At 37.8% G+C, this 27851-nt stretch overlaps 1 protein-coding gene across 2 annotated transcripts in view; it reads left to right on the plus strand.

The window, feature by feature from the left end:
- Positions 1–424: 424 nt before the first annotated feature.
- NSUN3 (NOP2/Sun RNA methyltransferase 3) overlaps positions 425–27851 on the plus strand; it is a 59583-nt gene continuing 32156 nt past the window's right edge. Inside the window, exons 1-4 of one of the 2 annotated variants that reach the window (XM_053903240.1) lie at positions 425–595; positions 1414–1523; positions 12583–12926; positions 27081–27235. In XM_053903240.1, the coding sequence (XP_053759215.1) occupies positions 593–595; positions 1414–1523; positions 12583–12926; positions 27081–27235 (612 nt within the window). In that variant the 5' untranslated portion in view covers positions 425–592. Of the gene's footprint in view, positions 643–1413; positions 1524–12582; positions 12927–27080; positions 27236–27851 lie in introns of both variants that reach the window. The other variant, XM_019429968.2, reaches the window with a different exon arrangement.

Genomic DNA, 27851 nt, shown 5'->3' on the forward strand with positions numbered 1-27851 from the left:
TAAATGCTTTACCGTATTTCAGTTAATAATTTAACCCTCCCTGTTAAAAGAGATTATCCCAATTGACCATCTCGAGGAAATAGGTGCCTTAATTTCTTCATCATATCCATCCCTTTTACCCTGAGTTCTGAATATCTGAGCTAAGTGTGAGGGTCATCAAACTTGGTAGATTAATGCAGTAACTATCTTAGCTCCTGAGAACATTTTTCAACAATGATCATTATACAAATCCTAACAGTAACAAAGACACCTTTTCCTTTTCTTTCTTTCGTCTTTTTTTTTTTTTTTAAACTGAGCGGCAAGCACACAGCAATCCGTTTAATGTGAAAGGTTCAACTTGAAGCTCTGGCCTCTCAAGGCTCCGCCCCAGGATCTAGCCACGCCCCTGGGAGTAAGTAAGGCCTTTACCTGCCTCCCGAGGAAGGAACTTCGCGCGTGCCTCTCGCGGGATCTTTTTGGCGAGATTTCTATAACGCAGGCAAAGCAGTATCTCGCGGGAAGTTGAACCGGAAAAGTGAGGGTTGGAAGCGAATGCGGGTGAAGCTCGCGCGTGAGGCTGTGCTTTTGGTTTCCTGGAGGTTTTGGATGCTGGATGGTTAGACCTCTTGTTTGGCATCTCCCAGCGGGATAATGTTGACCCGGGTGAGGGCTGGGACCCAGCTGGGCGCCTCGGCGAGGGTGGGGGTCGGGATGGGGGGACTTCGCGAGCTGTTGGTTTCTCTGGCTTCACTGTCCAAAGCCCTATAATGATGCTGAATGCTCTGATGCCTTCTCGTGAGCGTTCTCAGTCGTTTTCTCCCAAGACTCCCCTGCACCCCAAGTAACTTGTCTGCAATCCAGTCTTCAAACTTTATGACCTACACCCCTCAGCTTTGAACACAATGCAAGCTCCTCAAGGGCTGAGACTATCACTGTTCTGTCCTGAGAGCTTAGAACGATGTTACGTACCAAGCCCTCGATTAAGTTTGGATGAGTAAGTGAAATCCAATTGCAAGGAAGTTTCCACAGGAATCGAGTGACTTTTTTTTTCCCCCCGAAATAAGCTGTTTTGTTTTAGAACACTTTACAAAAGTTGCAAAGATAATACAGACTTCCATATGCTTTTCACCCAGTTTCCCCTAATGTTAACACCTAGATTGGCTTATTTAAGTTAATTTTGTTCCTTTAACACAGCTTTTGTTAATGCCACTAATTCTTTAACCTTTGTTTTCCATTTGAGCAATAATTATTTGAAGACACCCTCCTTTTTCATAAATAGCATGTCATAATACAGTTTTGTTGCATTTGAGGTACTGCTCCCTTGCAAGAACTAGTAATTATTTTAAAACATGTTCTTAAGAAAATAACTGTGTTAATTTGAAGTTGAATAAATTTGTAATATTAGATTGTGTCAGCAACGTTTTCTTGTTATAGCTGAAAACAAAATCAGAGAGGAAGCTTGCAAAACAAATTTGCAAAGTTGTATTGGATCATTTTGAAAAACAGTATTCCAAAGAACTTGGAGATGCCTGGAATACAATAAGGTTAGTGTAATATATCTCTTGATGCCTATGATAGAACACAAATAAACCCTTTTGGGGGGGGGTGCTGTGAGGATAAGGGGTGAAAGAATCTAAACCTGGCTTTCTTTTTCCTACAGGGGCTAGAGAAGGAAAGAACTAGGAAGAGATAGATGGAATCGTAGGAAAATGGAAAGGGGAGAAAGAAAACTTTGTAGTGATAGTAAGAAAAAAATTGTTATGCCCTTGCTTGAGCAACTGTTTTGATCTTTGAAACAAGAATGCCCACCAGTTTGACAAAATTAATTCTGTAGCAGAAAAATCTGAAAACTTTTGTCTGGCTTCTGAATTCAGAAGAAACAACCTATTTACAGCTAGCACTGCTCTGTCTTAGCTAGAGTGACTTTATTTGATAATCCTATGTCTTCCCCGTGTCCATGTCTGGCTATGTTTTGAACACACGTGCACACACACACATACACAGATTCTTTAAATGTATTATGGAAAATAAACATTTCATGGATAGAAGTTTGATTTGTGTGTTTAGTGAGTTTTACCTTTGGTCAGAGTGTTACTCCATGGCTTCTTTACATTGAGTTCTTATATAGTATATCCCGTGCTCTGTGGTGTACAAAGCGCAAGACAGTCCCCGTGTCTAATTTGCTTGCAGTCTGGTGTTCATAGTTTATAAATTACTAATTCTGCAAATATCCTGATAGAAATAGGCAGGAGTACCTTGTCTTATTTAACAGAGCCTGAGGGTGCCAGCAAAGGCCTGAGGAGAAGCCAGGCCTTGGGACTTCACAGGAGTTACCTCAGCAAAAGGAACCAGGCAGTTTAGCCTGAAAGAAGATCCGCTAGTTCTGAAGCCAGGGGCAAAAGCCCAACACGTTTTGCTCAGGGAAAAGAAGAAGTTCTGTGGCTGTAAACAATGGAATTTGGTTGCATTGTTGTCTTAATCTCTTGTTGGATCAACTCAGTAACAATTTCTCATTCACAAACGATAGCTTTAAGCGTTTTTTAAAACAGATTACACAGTGACTGATGGTAAAGTCTGAGGCTGTTCTGAGACCATTTTAGGACAGATTACGCTGTTTTAGAAACTTGTAAATGCTAGAATATGAAAAAGTCGTTGATAATTGTGGTTTTTATTTCAAAAGTAGATTTTAAATGGGTGTCTTCTGGCACAGAGAAAGAGGAAAGAACGAGAGTGAAGTGCAATAAATTCATTATGTTTTTGGTGTGCAAAGTTACTTAACGTACTATATCCAAATAACCACACACCTACTGTATGTTTACTATGTACCAGATGATATTGATTCTGTGTGATCCTTAGAACAAAGCTCTGAGGTTTCCCGTTTCCCACCTGATAAAACCAGAGCAGGGATTTGTGTCCAGTCTTTCTGGTTCAAGAACTCCCGCTGCTAATCCCTATTTGCACACCTGGGGTGTAATTAGGCATATATGGATGATTTAAAAAAAAAAGATTTTGAAAGGTATATTGTTTTCAGACTATAGTAGTCTGGCTCCTCCTACCCTGTAATGAGTTATTTTTCTATTTAATGTGCTCAGACAGATTTATAAATTATTGTTTGACCCTAAACAAAATGAGCAATGAACCTCAAATCCATCTAATTAGCTGTGCCTTCTGCTTCATCTGTCTTTTTATTGGGTTTTCATGGTAATTTAAGTTTTGCATAAATGTGCTAAATTTGCCATGGGCAAAATAAAGGCTGAGTTTAGAAAATGCTCTGAGCATGGAAGATGGCATGGGGAAATAAAAACAAATATTTTTGGTTTCTTTAACTTTTATTTGGAAGACATGGTATCATGCTTGCAGAGTCTGTTTACTTCCAGGGAAAGGTGAGTGCATTTTTGTCCTCTGCCTAGAAATTTACTCAACATTTTTTGTTTCCTTTCTTATCTAACAGATTTAGATAGTGGGGAAGATTTAATATTTATTTAAATTTTATTGTTTTGTAATAGCTTTTTTTTTTTTTTTTTAAACAAGTCACCCTTTGAGAATCCTTTAAAGTTGTTTACAGTGTGTTCAAGTTTTGCTCTGTTTGTTGCCTACATGTTACCCTTCAGGTAAGCCCATTCATGGTAGGACTTTAAACTTCCCTCAATATGCTGCCATCTCAAGCTTTGCGGTCCTCCACAAACTTTGTTCCGTAGTCCTCAGTATATTCTGGTGACTTCACTTGGTTTCATACTAGGCAATCTCAAAAGCGTGTTATTTTTCCCTTCCAAATCTGTGTTGTCATTTGCTGCTTGCATATCTTATCTCAACTGAAGGTGTCACCATTAATATGTTTCTTCTCCTCCTCCACACCTTCAAGGTACAGAATGAACCTGAATCAAAAATAAGTTTGGCATTTGCCCTCAGCTCCTTGGAGGTTATCTGTAAGCCCTTGGAATGTCCCGCCTGAGAGTGTCTTTGTATACCCAGGGGACTAGGCCACACTGGAAAGTCTAACTGTGGTTTATGGTGGCGGCTGTGGGCCATGGTATCAGCTCGCCCTCTGACCTGCGATCTCCAGAGGAGCTGGAGACTAACGATTAGCCAATTGATCATGTTTGTGTGACTGAACCCCAGTAAAATCTAGACTCCAAGGCTCGGGTGAGCCTTCCTACGTGGCAGTACAGCATATTGACACATGTTGTTGCAGGGAAAAGTTGTCCTCGTCCGTGATTCCCCTGGAAAGGACAACCGAAACCTTCACGCTTTGATCTTTCCTGCGCTCTACACCACGTGTCTCTTACCTGGACTGACTTTAATCGGTCTTGGGGGCTCCCAAACTATGTACTCCCATACACCACTACCCTGCCTCCATCAGAATTTAAATGCCCAGCTTTTGCTTCTTCCTGAGAAATTTCTTAATTTGGATTTCATTTTTATCCCCTCTATTACTGTTTAGTTAGGCCTTCATCATTTCTTACTTGGCATATTACATTAGCTTCTTTCCATAGTCTCCTACCTTTAGTATTTATCTGTTGGCTTGTTAGCAGCTGCTTTATGGCACGATACTCCAGGCAATATTCTAATCACTTTTCAAATACTAACATAATCCTCTGTACAGCCTTCTGAGGTAGTTATTACTATTGACATTTTACAGATAGGAAAGCTGAGACAGATAGAGGTTACTTAACTTGCCCAGTAATACACAGCTCACGTTTGAAAGAGCCTTGGGAGTTAGTTTTACCCTCTGTGTGTGGTGCTGCTTCTCATTGCCATCGTGTGCCATTGGGCCACCCCTGGAGTACACGCCTCCTCTGCTCCCCTGCTGTCTGCAGCATTCTGTTTGTACTAAATACATTCTCCTGGTAGACAGGCTCCTTCATCCCTTTGGGATCGGATATGCTATTCCCTCTGCAAGGAATGACACTCTCCTTTTTCCCTCTGTACAGTGGTTAAAGTATGGGTTTCAATCCTACCTCTGCATCTTGTAGCATATGACTTAGGTGAGTTACTTAACATCTCTGCCTCACTATCCTAATGTGTAAAATAGGATCTATCTCGAATAATTATTTGGGAAGATAAAATGATTTCATATACATACACAGTGCTTAGAATATTATTTGACAAACTGTAAACCCTCAATACGTGATAGCATTATTTTTATTACTATTACTGTTATTACCCGGTCCTCCATCAGGCTGTCTCATATACCCTTGACAAAATTAGTTCTGCCTTTGTGTTTCCATTGCATTTTGTTGATAGAGCTATTATAATTCTTTCAAGATTGTATTGTCATAATTTATTAAGTTGTCTCCCAACAAGGGAGGGTCTTGAAGAACCAATACCTTGAGACTTGAGCAATTCATCTACTTACTCACAATTTAGTGTTTAATAAACCAGGCATTGTGCTAAGTATTGGGATACAAAGATGGATTTTATATATATATATGTATATATGTATGTGTGTGTGTGTGTGTGTGTGTGTGTGTATATATATATGTATGTATATATATAAAATACGGGTGAATGAATGAAATATATATGTATATTCATTCTGCCTTCAAATATATATGAGGAGAGGATTACTTGGAAATCTTTACATGAACTTTGGAAATTTTGTGTGTGCTTTGTAGAAAGCAAAACAAAAGAGCCTCAGTTAAGTCTGGCATGTCTGTAAAATATATATGTTTTTTTATTTAGACACTCTTCTCATTAATCCAGAGTTCACATAATTCACATATGGGGGAAAAGGTATTATATAACCAGATTCCATTACCAGAATCTGTGAAGGGAATAGAGTGGGATGGTTGGGGAAAACAGAAATGAACTAGTGTCTGTATTTCTTATTTTGTTCCTTATGTTGGCTTTACACAAATATTCAACTTTAATTTGTGCAAATTCCTGTGAAGTAATAACTTTTAGCCCCTTTAAAATTCGGAAGTTAGAAAGTACCAATTTTAATGGCCAATTCAGGCCTGTGATTTTAAAATCCATGCCTTTTCCTCTACCGCATGTGCTGCTGTGAAGGGTCTGGAGTCCCAGCCCTGGGAGTATGTGCACACATCTCCTGATACAAGGGAGTAGATATGCAGCATTTTCATCCTTTTGCTGGTCTTTACCAGAAACACAAACCTTCACTCAGGACTTCCTATCTGAGGTACTGTAGATAACAAATATGGACATAGATTATCCTTCTATGAGAGATACTAAGGAAACAATGGCAAGAAACAGTAGGTGGTCAGTTCATCATTAGAATCTCTGAAGAATAAAAATAAAAGTCTCAAGCATACTTAGGTGCTCTTAAATGAATCCATGAATTCATTCATTTCTAAACCAGACTTTTAAAATGATTGAATGACCACCTTCTAGTGGATACCAATAGTAATAAAACAAAAGGGTTTTTTTTTTTATGTTTAAAAATATTCCTTTATTTTGAGAGAGAGCATACGTGCATGTGGGGTGGGGGTGGGAGGGGCAGAGAGTAGGAGAGAGAATCCCAAGCAGGCTCTGCACTGTCAGAGCCTGAATGGGGCTCATCTTAGGAACCGTGAGATCATCGCCTGAGCTGAAATCAAGAATCTGGTGCTTAACTGACTGAGCCACCCAGCCTCCCCATAAAAGGGATTTTAATTTTTTTAACCATAAAAATTTAATTGATTTTGTAATTGGCAGGGTTATACTAATTTTGCTTAGCAATACCTAGATAAAATGATTTTTCATCCTCATCATTAGGTAGGAAGGTAGAGTGGAGGATAGAACAGTAAGAAGAACTCACAAAAAAATTGAATGAAAATAATATCAATGTATAAATCAAATAATTATAAAATAATACATTATATAATTTTTCAAGGGATATTTGGGCACAGGCAAGTTACAGCAATCAACTTCTAGATTCTCAGTTTTCATGTATGCTCTTTCAGAAAACCAGTTTCCTTATGTGCCTAAGAGAGTATTTACTCTCCTTTCAAAACCTGCCTTTCTGTTACTGTCTTTCTCCCACTTTACAAAAAAAAGACACACTTTAACCATCCTGACTCTTGCACATTGCATTTTTCCAGGGTGTCAACACCTCCACATGCCAGAGGCTGTTGGAATGTCATTGTAAGGGTTTAGAAAGTAAATGACTAATAACTAACAAATCTTTGACAGGTCACGTGGTTTCCAAGGTTTGCTTTTAACAAAAGTAAGGAGCTCCAATTGAGTTGTCAATTAACAGATCATTTAAAGTATTTTTGAAGATAGGTCATTAAATAATTTGGGAAAATTACTCAGGAAGAAATACAAGTCAAAAGGGGAGATACTGCTATAGGAAACATTAAATTCCCACCCATTTATGTAAGTGAAGTTTTTTTATCAACCTTTGTGAAAACAAAATAGGAATAAAATTGATTTGAACCCTGACTCAGTATAGCGCTAGGTAATATTCATCTTTGGATGTATGGGGGCAGGTGAAGCTCATTTCATTGAGATCCATTTCCTATCACTTTTCCTTTCTTTAAAAATTTTTTTTTTAAGTTTATTTATTTAGAGAGAGCATGAGTGGGGTAGCATCAGAGAAAGAGGAAGAGAGAATTCCAAGCAGGCCCCATGCTGTCAGTGCCAGAGCCCTATGCAGGGCTCATAAACTGTGAGACTATGATCTGAATCGAGATCCAGAGTCGGATGCTTAACCAACTGAGCCACCCAGGCACCCCTCACCTTTTCTTTTTATGTTTAATTATTATCAAATCAGTAATAGGTTATTTTCATCAATTTTGTAATGACAGCTCTAACAAGTTTCCATTTTAACAGAGATTTAGGCTACAAGGAAAACAAATTTAGTATATATACACTTTGTGTGTGTGTGTGTGTGTGTGTGTGTGTGTGTGTGTGTGTGTGTAGCAGAGAAGTACAATAAGGCAATAAAAGATTTCAAGCACGAAAATGTATTAGGATAAAGTGATATGGGGAAATAGAATGTAAATAGAAAAAGGAGCTGTAAAATTTTCACCTGTTTAAGAAGAGTCAGTCCATGAATTTTTAAATGGACAATGATGGGTTTCAAAATCACTCTGGTATTTAGGTTCCATTGGATACATTTTAAAAAGTGGTATAATTTATATTTTAAAATGTCAATTTTTATAGTATGCTGGAAATTACATTCTTAAACATGTGGTGAAGATTTTGATGTCAACTTAAAGTGTGCCAGAGGGTACATAGTTCTTTTCAAAATGGTGTCAGTTGGAGGTACGAGCAAAACATTTGCAGGTCACTCATCTTGTGGGTCCCAGTTCATCTGGCTGCTGATGTACTTGAATTTCTGTCATTGAAGACCAGTAAGTGGAACAGCTTCAGACTCCTCATGAATCTTGAGAGTGGAGAATGTCTTCTTGAGTCCTCTAATGTACACCCCCTCCACTGTCTGATGGGTTACTTGCCCATCCAGTCAGAGCTTTGGACTTGAGTAGCCATTGGCATGCCAGCCTCAGGGGCATCATCCTGCCATCACAAGCACTGGAGAATTGTTTGTGTGTGTGTGCGTGCACGTGTGCGCACGCATATGCCCATGCTGGAGGGAGGAACGCCACTGGTAGCTGGGTGCAGGGGGAGCTGAGATCTACATTAATAGGCAGTTTTGTTTTCTCAGGGCTAGGAAGCACCAGCCTGAGTAGCCCCTTCATCAAGTGGTCACCTGTCGGGTCCTCAGGGCAGTGTGCGTCAGGCTGTTCCCCAGTGTTAGAAGTGATGGCAGGCCAGGGCGCTGACACTAAGTGAGGGTTAGGTGCAAATTCTCTGTCTCTCCCTGTGGTATGCCACTAATGCTACAGTACCAGATCTCACACTATGTCAGCCAGATTTTTGAACCAGGTACTTCTGGTTAGTAGTGATGTAGCTTTGGGTAAGTTGCCGAATTTCTGAAAGTTTTAGTTGCCTAAGTTCTAAAATGGGTATCATAGCTCCTCTTCACGGTAGTGATAGTTACATGGGGTAAGCATGCAAAATGCATGTTGTAAGTATATAATCAGTATTTTTATTATTAGTATCAGGGTGAGGTGGAGCAGGTTAGTTGGGTTGTGGGTAGAAAGGCTTCCCTGGGGAGAGAAATCCTAAACCACCCCCCTCAGCAGAGAGTAGGGGAGTCAACCAGGCTACAGGTGGGTCATTGTAGGTCAGAGGAAGGGTCATTCCAGGCAGAGGGAGCAGTTTATCCTGAGACCAGTAAAGGCTAAAGACAACATGTTCCAGGAACTTCAAGTAGTTCAGTAGGGCAGGGTATATGTTAGGAGGAATCAGAATATTTATTTATTTTTAAACTTGTTTTATTTTTTATTTTTTTAAAATTTGCATCCAAATCAATTAACATACCTGATTTCAGGAGTAGATTCCTTAGTGCCCCTTACCCATTTAGCCCATCCCCTCTCCCACAACCCCTCCAGTAACCCTCAGTTTGTCCTCCATATTTATGAGTCTCTTCTGTTTTGTCCCCCTCCCTGCTTTTATATTATTTTTGTTTTCCTTCCATTATGTTCATCTGTTTTCTCTTAAAGTCCTCATATGAGTAAAGTCATATGATTTTTGTCTTGCTCTAATTTCACTTAGCATAATACCCTCCAGTTCCATCCATGTAGTTGCAAATGGCAAGATTTCATTCTTTTTGACTGCTGAATAATACTCCACTATGTATGTATGTATGTATGTATGTATGTATGTATATATATACATATACACATGTATATGTGTATATATGTATGTATCTGTGTTTATATATATATATATATACACACACACACACACACACATATATATATATACATATATATACCATGTCTTCTTTATCCATTCATCCATCGATGGACGTTTGGGCTCTTTCCATAATTTGGCTATTGTTGATATTGATGCTATAAACATTAGGGTACATGTGTCCCTTCGAAACAGCACACCTGTATCCCTTGGATAAATGCCTAGTAGTGCAATTGCTGGGTCGTAGGGTAGTTCTGTTTTTAGAAGGAACCTCCATACTGTTCCAGAGTGGCTGACCAGCTTGCATTCCCAAGAAAATTTGTTTAAGCAAGTTCTTGTTTTATCTAGTTGTTAAAGAATGAGGACAATTTCTGAAGATTTCCTGCCTCATCCTGCCGTAAGTGTGTGTTTTTAAATCCAGTGAGGCTGTCTTCCCAAAGTCCTTCAATAACTTCCCATCACATACAGGATAAAATTTTAAAACTTTATCATCTTATACTTGACCCATACAATCTTCCATAAACCACACTAGACTTTTTTTTTTTTAATGTTTATTCATCTTTGAGAGAGTGGGAGTGGGGAAGGAGCAGAGAAAGAGAGGGACAGAGGATCCGAAGCAGATTCTGCGCTGACAACAGTGAGCCTGATGCGGGCCTCGAACTTACACACTGTGAGATCTCCACCTGAGCTGAAGTTGGACACTCAACCAGCTAATATACCCAGGCGCCCCTAGACTACTTTTAATTCCCCAAATGGGAATGTGCCTGTGCATATGCTATTGCCTTTGCCCTTGAACTTCTTTCTCATTTTGTCCTGTAACTAATTCCTCCTTATCCTTCAAGATTTAACATACTGTATAATATATGAAAATAACTAGCATTCCTAAACTAACTGTCCTTTTATGTACAATAAGGTTGAAAAGAAATATGCAAGATTAATAACCTTTATACTAAGGGATCTAAAAGAAAATGTGAATAAATGCATAAACATATAGTTCAGTGTGGAGACTAACTGCAATAAGGGTGTTAATTCTTCCCAAATTTAGTACATTTAATATAATCCCAGTCAAAGTTTCTATGTTCGCAGATATTTTATAAATTATTAACTGACACACTGATTTCTGAAGTTCATCTGAAAGAATAAACATTCTAAAATCACTTTGGAAATTCTTAAGAAAAAAAAGAGAATAGAGATTTGCTCTGTCAGATATTAACCAGTTGAAAGTGACCTACCTTTGTTAGCTAAAGAGATGGACACATGTCAGCCAAGCCACTCCAATCTGTATGAATTATGTTTCTGACCCTTATTTCTCTGTTACTGTGATTCAAAATTGTGAGTAGATTTTCATCCAGTTTGGAGGGTAAGATTAGGATGTACTGAAGTAAGAGTTACAGCAGTGACGTTCACAGATTTCCCTTTTGGGTCCATTTTAATGCATTGGTTCCCAAAGTATGGCCCCGAAGATTGGCAACATCATTCTCACTTGAGAGCTTGCTAGAAATGCAAATTCTCAGGTCGCATCTCCGACCCACTGAATCAGAAAGCCCTTGGGTAGGGCTCAGCAGTCTTTTATAGACACTGGATGCATGCTAAAGTTTGCAAAGCATGTTCTTAAAAAAAGAGGCTGGGCGCCTGGGTGGCTCAGTCGGTTAAGTGTCCGACTTCAGCTCAGGTCATGATCTCGCGGTTCGTGGGTTTGAGCCCCGCGTCAGGCTCTGCTCAGAGCCTGGTGCCTGCTTCAGATTCTGTGTCTCCCTCTCTCTGCACCTCCCCACTCACACACACACACACTCTCTCTCTCTCTCAAAAAATAAAATGTTAAAAAAAAAAAAAGAAAAAAAGAGGCTGTCATCCTCCAGAATTCCTAAAACAGGTACTGGGTCCTATGATGATGCACCATCATAGTAAGAGGCAGTGAAGGAGAAAGCAGTTTCACATATTAGTCCCCAGTTGAAATTCACGTGGCACAATTCCAGTCGCAGGTGTTACATTTCAATCCAGCCATTTCTCACATAGGCAACTCCAGGGTGAGTAGCAGCTGGAATTTATTTAATTGACCATGGTTAATGAGGCTCCCAAATAACTCAGCTAGAAAGGTCAGCTTGTAAATAAATTAAATATTTCCTGCTGTATCATCTGTCAGTTGATGTGAGCTTGTGACTGCTAAGAGATCTAGATACTGGACTGAATAAGAAATTAGGAAGGTAAAATCTGCTGGTGGAGGTGTGGGGGGGGGGGCGGGGGTGGGTGGCATGATTTTTAAATCATCCTTGGTTTTGTATCATCTGAGCCATCGAGCGCCTCATTAACTCTGTTACGATAGAGTTGACTATAGTTAGTTTTCCATACTTTGATTTCATGAGAGGAAGACTTTAACACTCACTCCTTTAAACACTCTTTAATGATAGTATTTTTCCTTCCAATATTAGCAGTCTCAGGTTTTAAATTTTGTCTTTATGAAAAACCCTTCCTTGTGCAGAGTGATAGACTGACATCTATTTTGATGTGTTCAGAGGTATGTAAAAACAGACGTGTTTTTGGCAAGATGTTCTGCAGGAAGGGACTAGGCTGAGGCATAGGAGGCATTCCTTTCTGATGCAGATATTAAGGGGCCCCTAAAACCCAATAATCAAAATAAATGATTCCTTAATGGGCACAATTGATGCAAAAGAAAGAAAACCTATGATGAATAAAATGCCAAAGTTTTAAATAAAGGCAGGATGTCATAACACCAGTAGACTGAGCCATATAGTCTGACGCAAAAGGGCAAAGTTGATGGTAATAACCCTGACTCTGAAAAAAAACACAGGTAAGTGTAGACTAAGACCCCATTCACTCAATTACTTACAAAATTATATCGGTGTCTGTAATACTAATGTTTGTTTGTTTTTCTATTTCTAGGGATATACTAATAACACCATCATGCTGGCAATATGCTGTCCTTCTTAACCGATTCAATTATTCTTTTGAACTGGAAAAAGATTTACGTTTAAAGGGCTATCACACACTCCTTCAAGGATCTTTACCCTACTATCCCAAATCAATGAAGTGTTACCTTAGTAGAACTCCAGACAGAATGCCTTCAGAAAGACACCAAATTGGAAATCTAAAAAAATACTATCTCCTGAATGCCGCCTCTCTTCTCCCAGTGTTGGCTCTGGAGTTAAGAGATGGGGAGAAGGTTCTGGATCTGTGTGCAGCTCCTGGAGGCAAATCAATAGCTCTGCTGCAGTGCGCTTATCCAGGTAGTGTGCTTTTCTTTCAGTAATTGACAACTCTGAAATAGCCATGTATTACAAAATACTTAAAGTACATGGGGAGAAATGTAAGATTGAGTTTGCAGACTTTGGAAGCCTGAAAATCAGGACAGTATATAGAAGAATGGAAGTTTTAGCTGAGGGAATCAATGTAATAGCATTTTTTTTTTCTAGCTAAATACTAGCAGATAATTTTGAACACAACTGCAGCATTTTATAAACACAAATCTGTCAGATAACATGAATCCTGATAAGCCAATAACAAACATTTTTTATTGTTACTTTCATACTTAAGAATCTTGTATTGATACCTTGTCATACTTTTAAGCAACAAAAATATACACATTTAAAACCATTTTTTGTATCATTGGTTATAAGTTCTGTCCAGTAGAAATATAATATGAAGTGTACATAAAATTTTACATTTTTAGGTACTCATTTAAAAAAGGTAGAAAAACACAGTTGAGATTACTTTTAGTAGTACATTGTAGCCCAGTACATCCAAAATATTATTTCAGCATGTAATCAAAATAAAAGTTATTAATGAAGTATTTTGCATTCTAATTTTCTTAGAATGTCTTTAAAGTGGATATTTTAAAGCACATTTCAGTTTGGACTAGCTACCACCTTCTAAGGGGTTATAGTCACATGTGGCAAACGGGGATGGTGTTAGACAATGCAGTTCTAAAAGATTTTGAAAAGTTCTTTGGAAGTAACTTGTTACTATTAGTACAAAAATGATGAAATGTATTTAAATGTACATTTTTATAAATATTAAAAGTAATGAGTCAACATTCATCAAAAATTCTTTTCTTAATTAGATGATGAGACTGTTTCAAAAAATTATTTCAGATTTCCCTAGATAAATATTACTTACAGCTTGAGAAGACAGGGTTTAGCAACAGTTACGTCTGGTTTTTGTTTGATGTTTTTATTTTTATAAATGTAAATGCCTTTGTTCATAGAGATAAGATGATGGAAATGGTGGAAATTGTGTTACAGTAATTTCACTAAGCTCTTTAAACTCTTGAGTTATGACCCCAGATCACACAGATATTTTTAATCAAGCATTGTTTTAATGATCTGTTAGGCGAGCACTCTTCGTTCTGCTTTTGATATTGTTGAAGGCAAAGGATTACAAACCATCTCAATTACAAAAGGCTACATCGCCTAGTTGTTTAACTCATTTACTTTCTCAGCCAGGGTACCCATGTGTTTAACTGCCTTTGGTGCTTTGGAAGTTTTTACACCCTGGCACAATTTGCAGTAATAAGATTCTGGATGGGTGGGAAGCATGCTCCTCAGTTATGAGGTTGGTGAAGGGTCGTTGTGAAAAGAGATGCCCTGGTGTTCTGCTTTAGAAAGTTGATGATCTGAAATTGATTCTTCTTCTTCCTTCTTCCTTTTTCCTTCTTCCCTGTTCTCCTCCTCCTCCTCCTCCTTTTTCTTCTTCTTCTTCTTCTTCTTCTTCTTCTTCTTCTTCTTCTTCTTCTATGTTTATTTTTTTATTTTGAGAGAGTGAGTGCACTAGTTAGGGGGGTGGGTGGGCAGAGAAAGGGAGAGAGAGTGCTAAGCGGGCTCCACACACTGTCAGCACAGAGCCTGAGGCAGGGTTCAACCTGACAATTGTGAGATCATGACCTGAGCTGAAATCAAGAGTCAGACGCTTAACTGCTTAACAGACCGAGCCTCCCAAGTGCCCCTGAAAATCGATTTCCTTTAAAACTGTCCAAGCTTCCTTATCCCTTAGAAAGTTGTTATATATCCCTAGGGCATACATATCCCAGTTTGAAGACTAATTTATATCTTCCTTATTTTTTTTTTTTTAATTTATATCTTCCTTTGAGGGCACTCCCTGTTGAAATAGATTTCAAAAACTTTTATGAGAATTGTGAATCCAGTTGTACTAGTCATTGGTATGAATATGTATTTAGGAGAAAACATGCTGTGTGTTTTCGAATTGTGGTTAAACCTCCATTATTGAAGCTTGCTATATTTTTTAATGTAAGAAATCACAACCAAAGAGATCATTTTGTAAGGTTATTTTATTATTTTTATAATAAATATAATAATGACCTGAAGGTTTATGGAATCATGTGTTATAAGGAATATTTTTATTTTCACTCTTTTTGTGTTCTTTTGACAGTATTCTTATTTTGGCTGTTACATCAGTTTTGAATATAGAATTTTTAGTATTGTAAAAAAATGGAAGAGAAATGTTGAATTTGGGTACCATTTTGAAGAGAGCATTTTAATCCTAAATTATCCTCATTAGTAGGTAGGCTATAAATATTTTACATACTTATGATAGGGAAGGTGATTTGATTAGGAATCTGAATGCAAACTGATATTCTAGGAGTTTGAAGTGGAGAAGAATCTTCCTGTTCTTACATCAAGGGCAATGAACTACAGGCAGTGTTCCAAGTAAAGTAGCTTTTCATCTAAGTAGGACTAATGATAATGGTTTAGTAAGAAGTACAGATGTCTTCATGCTGATGCTCAAAGCCCAAATTAGGTTAGCTACAGTGCTTGAATTTGGAATGCAGAAGCAATGCTAAAATAAGCTTTTAAAAGCAAAACCTATAATGATGGCTGCAACTAAATGTGCATTTATACAATGAATTTCTTTAGATCAGCACTGGCCTTTATTCTGGGCCAAAAGGCTCACAGCTTTGAATGATTAAAAAGCTCATATTTTAGGATGATTAAGGAAATTAGTGTAGTTCTCTTTTGGTCCAGCTGCACCCACCTGTTAGCACAGTGATGGATTATGCCATTGTTTTTTTGTTGTTGTTTTTGTTTTTGTCAACACAACCTTTGTTATGTCCTGGTCTTGGTGGAAAAAGAGCAAAGAATTCTACTCTAAATAGGAAGGCATTAACATACTAAGAATGACCTAGCTTGGTAGAGTGGCTTCATCAACTTTCTGGCTGAGGGCTGTATCCTTCCATGGAATTCTCTTTGCTGTCAGTAATACCTTTGCCATCTAAGTTAGCCTTTGGTGGTAGAAAAGGTGAGAAAGACTCCTTTCTTTACTGAATTGCTTTTATTCTGCTTCCTGCTTCCTTTTAGGCCTCCAGGCCTTTTACACACCCTACAGATACCACTTTTCTCTACCTCTTGCCCTGCTTGCTTTTTCATCAGATTTTCACTCAGGAATCAACTTTCTTAGAAAGCCTTCCAGAACTCCCTGAATTAGGTGCACTTTTTATTTATTTTGTTAGTAATAAAAACATTTTGGAATACCTAGTATGTGCCAAGGACTGTGTTAATCACATTGCATAAATCAAAATTTCTGTATAAATACGTTTATGAAATCCTAGGGCTCTGAGGAACACAGTGTGACTATCTCTGGTGTGCATGATCTTAATTTAACCCTGCAGTCACATTAGTTGGGCACTGTTATCCCCATTTTAAAGATGAAACCAAGACAAAGAGAAGTTAACCTAAATTGTCCTAGGTAAGTGGCAGAGAGCTGTGCTCTGAACTCAGGTTTTCACGAATGTGCACTTGACTCTGTTTTGAGGTCTCCTGATGTTACCAGAATCCTCCATTAGACAGCTTCTTGAGAATAGCGCAAGTTCTCACTGGTGTGTGCAGCTGCTAGCACCACGCCCATTCCGTAACAGGTACTTAGTAAACCAGGATCTTGATGTGGGTGTATTCTCAAGTGTATTTTAATCTGTCATCAACCATGTTTTAACATATTTGTTGTTACCATTTTGTTCTTTTGTGAATTTGTTACATTGCTTTCAGATATCTGGGAGAACCTTATCATTAGCTTTCATAGCACTTGTAATACATGGACAATATTATTATTTCAATATTTGTGTTGAGAGGAAAATCTAATTCCTCAGACAATCATAATTAGGGCTTATGGCTCTAAGGAATAATGAACAGAAATGAAAATAGGCAGAATTGTTTTCTTTTTTTTCTTTTCAAGTTAGTTGCACCAAAATAAATTAATAAATGAAACTATCAGCTTCAGTTTCTTTCCATGGACGAAGGCTACCATATACAGATGTAAAGCTTCAATGACTTTTGCAAGTATTTGTTAAATTCACTTCCTTTCCTGCTTAGATGAAAAATTACCAAGAGTTGGTTTATTTTTGACAATTTAAGCTTGAAGTTAATTCTGCTTCAATGTAGGAAGTCTTAGTATTATATATATATATATTTATATATATATATATATATGTATACACCCACATATTATATACATATACATATATATACACATATGTACATATATATAATATATAGTATTATATATATGTATATATATATATATATATATATGAGACTTGGGTTGTGATGTCTTATATATTACATATTTTAAAAAAGTTTAACCAATCTAAGATTTTTAAAATAAAATCTACATCTACACCAAACAGTAATACAACATAAAGCTATATTTGAACTAAGAGGTATTTTAAAATGCTATGTTGAGAATCTTGACAAAAGCTATAATTTAATGAAAAACTGACCTGATTTTCAGTTTTAGCAATTCATTCTTTATTATAATGTCATGTTTCAAATCAAGTTAGCTGCATTTAGTGAGCACATACTACACGTGAAAGGCATTGGATGTGAAGGTGTGGAGATGTGAAGGATATAGAAGTAACTAAGACTTCGGTTCTTGCAGAATGACAAACTAGATCTCCTAACGAAGCCTCCCACTGAAAACAACTAAGAAATGTAAGATATAATATTAAAGAAAAACACAGTCAATGATCTCTAAATACTCAGTGACCAAAATCTAAGAGATAATGGGAACCTAGGAGATCAACTAAGCATTGAAGCTAGCTTTTCACTTGAGAGCATTTGCTTAACCTGAAAAATTTGCATGTTGCTTTTCATTACTTCCTGAAAATGTAAGAATAGAAGACTGAGCCTCCCCAAGAGAGCATCTACTAGGAGGTTAACTTACATAAAGCTGAGATTCCAAAATGGTATACCCTCCATGTAAGGTAAACTAGGAAGAAATTGTCCTCTCCAAGGGACTGAAAGGAAAACCATCTGTCTTCAACTTTGATGATGAGAGCAGAAGAACTCTCTGAATTTGTGTAAGCACAACTAAGCCAGTGTAGACCATTATAGTCAAGTTGTAGAACACTGAAAATAAAGAGAAGATCTTAATAGCAGTCAAGTGGACATTTTACCTTCAAAAGACAACCACCTGAAGATTGACCTTTGAGAGTAACAATGGAAACTAGCATTCAGAGGAATGCTATTTTCAATGTCCTAAGAAAAGATGACTGCAAATCCAGAAACATATTCACCAAAATATCTTTGAAGAGCAAAAGTAAAATGGACATGGTTTTTAGACAAAGAGAGAGACAGTATAAGTTTGTTACCAATGATTCTGAAGGATGTGCTTCAGGAAGAAGGAAAGCCATTGTAGATGGATGATAAAACATACAAGAAAAAATGAAGAACAAAGATGAGGGGAAATATATGGGAAGAATCTGCCATTGACTGTAGAAGACAATGATAATAATTTGTGCAGTTAAAAAAGGTAAGCCCAAATAAAACCCAAATACACAGTAATAATAGCATCTAGTTTGAGAAGGAGAATTAAAAGATTCTTATATCTTTTAGGAAAAATGGTAAAGGTTGACTTAATGTAGATTTTTTTTTTTACATATGCATGTTAAAATCTTTAGGTTTACTAATAAAATAATGAAAATGGAATGTAAAACATTTAAACCAGAAAAAGGGAGAAGTGGAATGAAAAATAATTAGAGACATGTTTTTTTCCTTTGAGTCTCTTAGTATCTGATGGGGACAAAGTGTGACTTTGGGGAGCTGCCTTGGCCCCATTTTCCGCTCCACCACAGATATGTTTGGCTTCACCTTTACTGTCATTCCTCACGTCAGGGCTGGAGACACCTGAATTGTTTCCAGACTGGAGAAACCCTAGAAAAGATTCATGCTATTCCTGCAGGTATCTGCTGCTGATGTTACTACTGCCACAAACTGAGGAGCCTCCAGATAGCGGCCAGCTGACCAGCAGAAATCACCACACTTAAGTGGTTGCTGTAACTGGCCTTGGGACTCTCTGGCTAGGGCCAGGTAGCACAGACCTGAAGTGTGTGGGAGTTAGCAGCTATTGAGAGGGACTTTAACCAGGGAGAGGCAGGAGGCAGGAAGATGCCAGCAGATTCATTGTTCTTCCTCCCTATATTGTTAAACCCCATAGTTTCTTCCAAGGCTCAGTATTTTCAGACTGTGGACATATCCTGAGAGACTGACCAGTGCTGTAGCCAGCTTGATTGCAAACCCTTTTACATTTGTGCTCTCCCTTTGCATGATTTACTTCCTTTTTTCTCTCACTCTGACTTCCTTGGGATTGCATCCCCTCCGTAACAAACTTTTGTCTTAGGTTGTTTTCTAGTGATTTCAAGCTTTTAGACAAGAGCTTTTAGCCTGTCCATAAGCTGCCTTAGCAAATCCTTTAATGCCTCCCAAAATAAACATGTAAACTAATTTTTTAAAATTTAAATCTATGTTAGTTAACATATAATAATTTCAAGAATAGAATTTAGTGATTCATCACTTACATATAGCATCTAGTGCTCATCCCAACAAGTGTTCTCCTTAATGCGCCTTACCCCTTTAGCCCTTTATATTATATTACATTAACATATAATAATTTCAAGAATAGAATTTAGTGAATCATCACTTACATATAACATCTAGTGCACATGCCAACAAGTGTTCTCCTTAATGCGCTTTACCCCTTTAGCCCTTTCCCCACCCAACACCCTTCCAGCAACCCTCAGTTTGTTCTCTGTATTTAAGAGCCTCTTATGGTCAGTTTTGCTGATTGTTTCCTTCACTGTGCAGAGGCTTTTTATCTTAATGAGGTCTCAATAGTTCATTTTTGCTTTTGTTTCCCTTGCCTCTGGAGACTGTCTACTAAGAAGTTGCTGTGGCTGAGGTCAAAGAGGTTGTTGCCTGTTTTCTCCTCTAGGATTTTGATGGCTTCCTGTCATATGTTTAGGTCTTTCATCTGTTTTGAGTTTATTTTTGTGTATGATGTAAGAACGTGGTTCAGGTTCTTTCCTCTGCATGTTGCTGTCCATTTTTCCCAGCACCACTTGCTGAAGAGATTGTGTTTTTCCATTCAATATTCTTTACTTCTTTGTCAAAGATTAGTTGGCCATACGTTTGTGGATCCATTTCTGGGTTCTCTGTTCTGTTCCATTGATCTATGTGTCTGTTCTTATGCCAGTACCATACTGTCTTGATTACAGCTTTGTAATACAGCTTGAAGTCCGGGATTGTGATGCTTCCAGCTTTGGTTTTCTTTTTCAGGATTGCTTTGGCTATTCGGGGTCTTTTCTGATTCCATACAAATTTTAGGATTGTTTGTTCTAGCTGTGTGAAAAATGCTGGTATTATTTTGATAGGGATTGCATTGAATGTGTAGATTGTTTTGGGTAATATTGACATTTTAACAATATCTGTTCTTCCAATCCATGAGCATGGAATGTTTTTTTCACTTCTTTGTGTCTTCAGTTTCTTTCATAAACTCTCTATAGTTTTCAGTGTATAGATTTTTCACCTTTTGGTTAGGTTTATTCCTAGGTATTTTATGTTTTTTGGTGCAATTGTAAATGGGATCGATTCCTTAATTTCTCTTTCTGCTGCTTCATTATTGGTGTATAGAAATAAAATCAATTTCTGTACATTGATTTTATATCCTGCAACTTTGTTCAATTCATGTATCAGTTCTAGCATTTTTGGTGGAGTCTTTTGGGTTTTCCACACAAAGTATCATGTCATCTGCAAAGAGTGAAAGTTTGACTTCCTCCTTGTGATTTGGATGCCTTTTATTTCTTTCTGTTGACTGATTGCCAACACTGTGTTGAATAACATTGGTGAGAGTGGACATCCTTGTCATGTTGGGAGGAAAGCTCTCAGTTTTTTCCCATTGAGGATATTAGTGGTGGGTCTTTCATATATGGCCTTTATGATCTTGAGGTATGATCCCTCTATCCCTACTTTGAGGGTTTTTATCAAGAAAGTATGCTGTATTTTGTCAAATGCTTTTTCAGAATCTATTGAGAGTACTATGTGGTTCTTATCCTTTCTTTTATTAATGTGATGTATCACATTGATTGATTTACAGATATTGAACCAGTCCTGAATCCCAGGAATAAATCCTACTGACCATAGTGAATAATTCTTTTAACATATTGTTGGATCCAGTTTGCTAGTATCTTGTTGAGAATTTTTGCATCCATGTTTTTCAGGGAAATTGTCCTGTAATTCTCCTTTTTAGTGGGATCTCTGTCTGGTTTTGGAATCAAGGTAATGCTGGCTTCATAGAATGAGTTTGGAAGTTTTCCTTCCATTTCAATTTTTGGGAACAACTTCAAAAGAATAGGTATTGACTTTAATACCTATTAAATGAGTGGTAGAATTCCCATGGGAAGCCACCTGGCCCTGGACTCTTGTTTGTTGGGGGATTTTTGATTACTGATTCAATTTCTTTACTGGTTATGGGTCTGTTCAAATTTTCTATTCCTGTTTCAGTTTTGGTAGTTTATATATTTCTAGGAATTTGTTTATTTTTTCCAGATTGCCCAATTTGTTGGCATATAATTGCTCATAATATTCTCTTATCATTGTTGGTATTTCTGTTGTGTTGGTTGTGATCTCTCTTCTTTCATTTGAAACACATAAACTAAATTGAAAAAGAGTATACTACCCATGCAAATGCAAATAAGGTGACTTTCTTTTCAAAAAATTTTTTTTTAATTTTTATTATTTTTTTAAGACAGAAAGAGAGAGCAGTGATAGGGGGAAGGGCAGAGAGAGAGGGAGACACAGAATCCAAAGCAGGCTCCAGGCTCTGAGCTATCAGCACATAGCCTGACGCGGGTCTCGAACTCACAAATCGTGAGATCATGACCTGAGCCAAAGTCAGATGCCTAACTGACCGAGCCACCCAGGCACCCCTTTAAGGTAATTTTCTACTCTTTTCTGCTCCTGACAAAATTGATGCCATCTCCTGAGCACTTTCTGTATAGAAGTCACGGCACACTGGTAGTAGGAAAGGTAAGCAAAACACACACAAACCTCTATCCTAAGACAAATTATGGTAAGTACTGTAAGAGAGGTTTGAAGTATGTATGAGAAGTGGACAAGTCAGTCAAATTTAGTGGAGCACAGAGTATGTTGATAAAATAGCAGGAGGTCGCAAAATTGAAAGGTTGTCGTGAGAGCTTATTATCACAGACCTTGAAATAAATCACTAGTTTGAACTTTAATGGATGATGGGAAATCATTAAAAGTTTTTAATCCTGGAGTGGCAATCAAAAAACAACAACATATGTGTAGATATATATAGATTTGTAAATGCATGTATATTTATACAGATATATATTTGAGCAAAGGGTTTACAAAAATATTTCCCCTCTACATTAGAATTTCACCTTCATTTAGTACTCCAGCTTTGTTTCCCTGGTAACCGGACATATTGTCACTATGTTTCCAGGCAACATTGCTCATGATAAAAAAGACCCTGAAGGGTAAAATCCATGTGCACTTGGAGAAAGAATAAATAAGCCCAGAGATCTCATGGGGATGCCCTGACTGGGCCTTCCTGAGTACACTGATTCTTGTAACTTGGCATGTCCCTCATGGGGATCCTGGAAGCTGTGCCTATAAGAGTTGTTAGAGGAGATCTTGTCTCCTATGGGACATGAAGCTTTTAAGCCAGGACAGCTCCTACACCTGCCCAGTGTGAATCTTATCATCTTGCACCTAAATTACCAACTGTGAGGATTGCCCAAGGTCTTCCATGAAAGAGGAGTGTCTCACCCTGCCCTCTTGGCAAGCTGTGATTCCTGTGGGATGAGGCCAGACATGGCCTGCATGAATGTTGAGCTGAGTCAGACCTGAAAATCTAGTCTGAATAGACTGCCTTGAATAAGACCAAAAAACCTAGAAATTATAAAAGTGGTATGATTGACTATTAAAAATTGTGAAACTTATCTTAGAATTAAGATACTACAAATAAATTCAGAATGCAATTTAGGAAAGATTTGCAGATCACATGGCAGATAGAGAGTTAGTATCTATACTATGAAAATATCTCTTACCTAGTAGAAAAAAATACAAATAGTGGAACAGGAAAAAAAAAAGGACAAAGAATAAGAATAATCATTGACAGAAAAGCAAAACCAAATGGCAAATGGAAAATTAAAAGATAATTGTGTTATAGATCAAGGATTATACTACAACATCCCATCTCGTGTTATACTACAACACCACTTTGATAATAACACTTCTTGTGGGAGTTTGCTGGAAGGACCGGGTAATATTTACTAAAAGTAAAAAATTCCCCTGCCCTAACCTATCCATTTCTCTGGAACTGTCTCATAATAATAAAATCATATTATAATAGGATAACTGTATAAAGATGTTTACTGTGTTTATTAGTGACAGCGATGTGAATGCCCAATGATTGGTAATGGATGAATAAAGGATGGCGTCTCCATCTCATGTACTATTTAGCAGCCTTTAACAATTACTTATATTTCTACCTGTTGACTTGGTATTGTTTCTTTTAAAGTGTTGGCATAGTATATGTGAAAAACGAGGCTTATATTGGGTTGCTAATTTAAGTTCCTTTTGATGGGCAGCTGGTGGAGAGGGTAGATGAAAAATGAGATGCAACAACTCGAGGATGATATATAATTCCACTTATATAAGTTTTATATGAGTACACACATAAAGCAATGTGGTGTGATTATCAAAATGTTAAATGGTTACCTGAAGACAATTGGTTTGAGGTAATTTTTGATGTTCTTTGTGCTTTTGTGCATTTAAAAATATGCCTGTAAAGGTGCCTAAGTGGCTCAGTCAGTTTAGCCTCTGACTCTTGATTTCAGCTCAGGTCATGATCTCATGGTTTGGTTCATGAGTTTGAGCCCCATGTCAGGCTCTGTGCTGATGGTGTGGAGTCTGCTTAGGATTCTCCCCCTCTCTCTCTGCCCCTCCCCTGCACTTACACATTCTCTCACTCATTGTAAATAAATAAATAAACTTTAAAACATATGCTTGTATTTATAGATTATATATTTATATATATCATATAACTTCTATGATATATATAAATATATACAAACATGTAAAATAGCTGTTGGTGAAGATGTGGAGAAAGGGGAAACCTTTTGTACTGTTGATGGGAATTCAAACTGGTACAGCCACTCAAAAACAGCGTGGAGGTTTCTCAAAAAATTAAAAATAGAACTACCCTACGACCCAGCAATTGCACTACTTAGTATTTATCCAGAGGATACAGGAGTGCTGATTTGAAGGGCCACATGCACCCCAATGTTTATAGCAGTGCTATCAACAATAGCCAAATTACAGAAAGAGCCCAAGTGTCCCATCGACTGATGAATGGATAAAGAAGATGTATATATACACAATGGAATAGTACTCAGTGATTGAAAAAAATGAGATACTGCCATTTTCAATAACATGCGTGGAACTAGAGTGTGTTATGCTAAGCGAAATAAGTCAGAGAAAGACAAATGTATGATTTCGCTCATGGGGAACTTAACAGACACAGCAGAAGAAAATAATGCTCCTGAAACTAATACTACACTCTATGTTAACTAACTTGAATTTAAATAAATTTTTAAGTGATTAAATTAATTTTGAGAAAATGTGTACTTAGGGGTGCCTGGGGTCACTCAGTTGGTTAAGCCTACAACTTAGCTTAGGTCATGGTTTCATGGTTCATGAATTTGAGCCCCATGTTGGACTCTGTGCTGACAGCTCAGAGCCTGAGGCCTTCAGGTTCTGTGTGGCTCTCTCTCTCTCTCTCTGTGCCTCTCTCTCTGCCTGCCTCTGCCCCACTTGTGTGCATGTGCTCTCTCTCTCAAAAATAAATAAACATTAAAAAGATATGTACATATATATTTAAATAAAGGAAAGACAAATCACTATTTCACTAGGGAATAAACCATTTATAGGTGCCTTCTATAGTGAGAAGCAGTATATAGCATGATGCTTAAGAGGTGCTTAACGATAGGTAGGGCTCTGGAACTGTCTGGATTTCTGGTTCTGAACTTAGGCAAATTACTTAACCTCTCATGGTCTAAGTTTCCTCATTAGTAAAATATAAATAACAATAAAAGTACCATGGGGAGCCTGGATGGCTCAGTCCTTGGGCATCAGACTTTGGCCCAGGTCATGATCTCATGGTTCATGAGTTCAAGTCCCATGTCAGGCTTTGTGCTGACAGCTCAGAGCCTGGAGCCTGCTTCGGATTCTGTGTCTCTATCTCTGTCCCTCCCCTGCTCATGCTTGCTTTCTCTCTCTCTCTCTCCTCCTCAAAAATAAATTAAAAAAAAATTTTTTTTTAGTTTTAAAAAAAGTACCTACCTCAGGTTTGTGAGGATTAAATGTGACCCTACATGTAAAGTTTTTGTTTTTGATTTTTTTTTTTAATGTTTATTTATTTAGGGGGAAAGAGCATGTGAGCTGGGGCGGAGCAGAGAGAGAAAGAGAGAATCCCAAGCAGGCTCCACGCTGTCAGCGTGAAGCCAGATGTGGGGTTTGATCCCATGAACCTTGAGATGACCTGAGCTGTAATCAAGAGTTGGATGCTTGACTAACTGAGACACCCAGGCCCACCCCCTGACATGTAAAGTTTTTAGAGCAAGGCCTAGCGCTTGATAAGGACTCAAGAATTGTTAATAATCATAAACAGTTGTTACTACTACTTTTGCAGTCCTATGCTAGAAATACTACTAAAGTATCACGTTTTAAACTGAACAGGTTTTTAAGGCAGCCAGTGTAGAGGAGATAAAATTTTGCTGAGACTGACATAAAACAGGTTAGTATAAGTAAAGCATATAAATTTTGTTTAATAGAATTGTACATGTATATGGGAGTTGCCACAAGAAAACAACGATCCAAAAAAGTGGCCAAGTCTAAGTGCTTATATTACTAGGTTGAACATAAAGTGCCAGTTGTGGAAAAGTAACCTATGTGGGGGAGAAGACAGGAAGAATTTTTAACAAGGTCTATTTGTGCAGATTTCTCTGGGCCCTAACTCCTCATTTCTTGATGATCAGAATATTTCTTTCCTTCTGGTATAGGGAGAGAGTCTGTCATGTGAGAGTTCATCTCCGGCTTTCAGGAAGAAAAAGGAAGGCAGAGATGCTCTTTGTGCATCTGCTGTTATTCAGGTGCCTTTAACTCAAAATAATCAACAGGGCAAAGTGGCATGTTTTAGAGATGCATGTTCTGACACAAAAGGAAACTGAGACTCTTAAAGAAAGCTAAGGAACTTCCCCAGAGTCTTATAGCTCATAACTTGAGCCCATGATTTCCCATAGAGCCAACAGCACTTTATGTGTCTTTTCCCATATACCATATACTTTCTTTTACTTAATATGTTCTTTCCTGGAAGGAGAAAGAAGAAAGAAAAGGGGAAGGGACAGGAGGGGAGGAGAGGTAGAAAGGGAAGGGAAAGGAAGAGAAGGAGTAAAGGAAAAGAAGGAAGGGAAAGGGGAGAAGGAAGGAAGGAAAGAAAGGAAAACTGGGGTGCCTGGGTGGCTCGGTTGGTTAAGCATCCAACTTTGGCTCAGGTCATCATCTCAGGGTTGATGGATTCGAGCCCCATCTTGGGCTTGGTGCTGATGGCTCAGAGCCTGGAACCTGCTTCAGATTCTGTGTCTCCCTCTCTCTGCTCCTCCCCCACTCACTCCTCTGTCTGTCTGTCTGTCTCTCTCTCTCAAAAGTAAACAAAACAAAACAAAAAAAAAAAGGAAAAGAAAGATCATACACCAAATATATCATTTGCTCTTTAGAGCTTTAGGGGAGAACTGTGTTTGAGGTATTGGTTGCATAGCATATCTTTAGGAATCCATAATTAAATTTGAATGAGTGTGTGGTCAGAGCTGATGGGCTGTGTAAGGCATGACTATTATAAATTTGTGTGTGTGTGTGTGTGTATTGCTATTTTTTAAACATAATCATAATATTTATCTCTGCACCCTATTTCTGCATGATTATGATGAATTTCTTTCTGAAATTTATTTGGTCAAAAGTGGAAATTTAACAGTTCCATTGCATTCAGTTTAAAACTTTTTAATCCTTTATATTTAGGTTATCTTCACTGTAATGAACATGATAGTCTGAGATTGAGGTGGCTGAGGCAGACGTTAGAATCATTCATCCCGCAGCCTTTGGTAAATGTAATTAAAGTGTCTGAATTGGATGGCAGAGAAATGGGAGATGCCCAGCCTGAAATGTTTGACAAGGTACTGTTATTACATTGTGACAAACTGATGGACTCCCAATGATACCGCTGTTATGCTGCTTTGTTGTTGTTGTTTTCCATCTGCTTCCAGACATAGCCTGGCTGTTATGCTGCTTTGTTGTTGTTGTTTTCCATCTGCTTCCAGACATAGCCTGATACAATTTCTCAGTACTCTGGGAAATTTTGATAAAGTGAACAAGGAAGCAGTTTTTATTTGGTGGTCAGCATGGTTCAAAGGAAGCGGTAACATTGGGATTGGGGATTATTGAATGTTTTTCATTTCCAAGTGCCTCAAAGATACTCAGGAAAAGATCAGATGTTATTTGGGTCAGTGTACAAACATGTGCACTGTATTGCTTTAATTTGGTAATATTTCATATCAGTGTATGACAGTTGAAGAAAAAGAGAACATTTCAATAAACCAAAATTGAAATATTAGTTCTTAAGAGTAAATGCTGAGAATTCAGAAATATAGTTATGTCTGTTTAAAATGAGTAACTTCTGTAAAAATTTTTGCTGTAGTTGTCAAGAGTATGAAATGTGATTATATGTTAGTAGACTTTTAGTTCTCCTGTTACCTACCCCCCCTCCCCCCCCCCCCCCCGCCCCAGAAAAAC

The sequence above is a fragment of the Panthera pardus genome, unplaced genomic scaffold, assembly GCF_024362965.1.
Source record: "Panthera pardus isolate Hobbes unplaced genomic scaffold, ASM2436296v1 HiC_scaffold_16, whole genome shotgun sequence".
NCBI classification, from domain to species: Eukaryota; Metazoa; Chordata; class Mammalia; order Carnivora; family Felidae; genus Panthera; species Panthera pardus.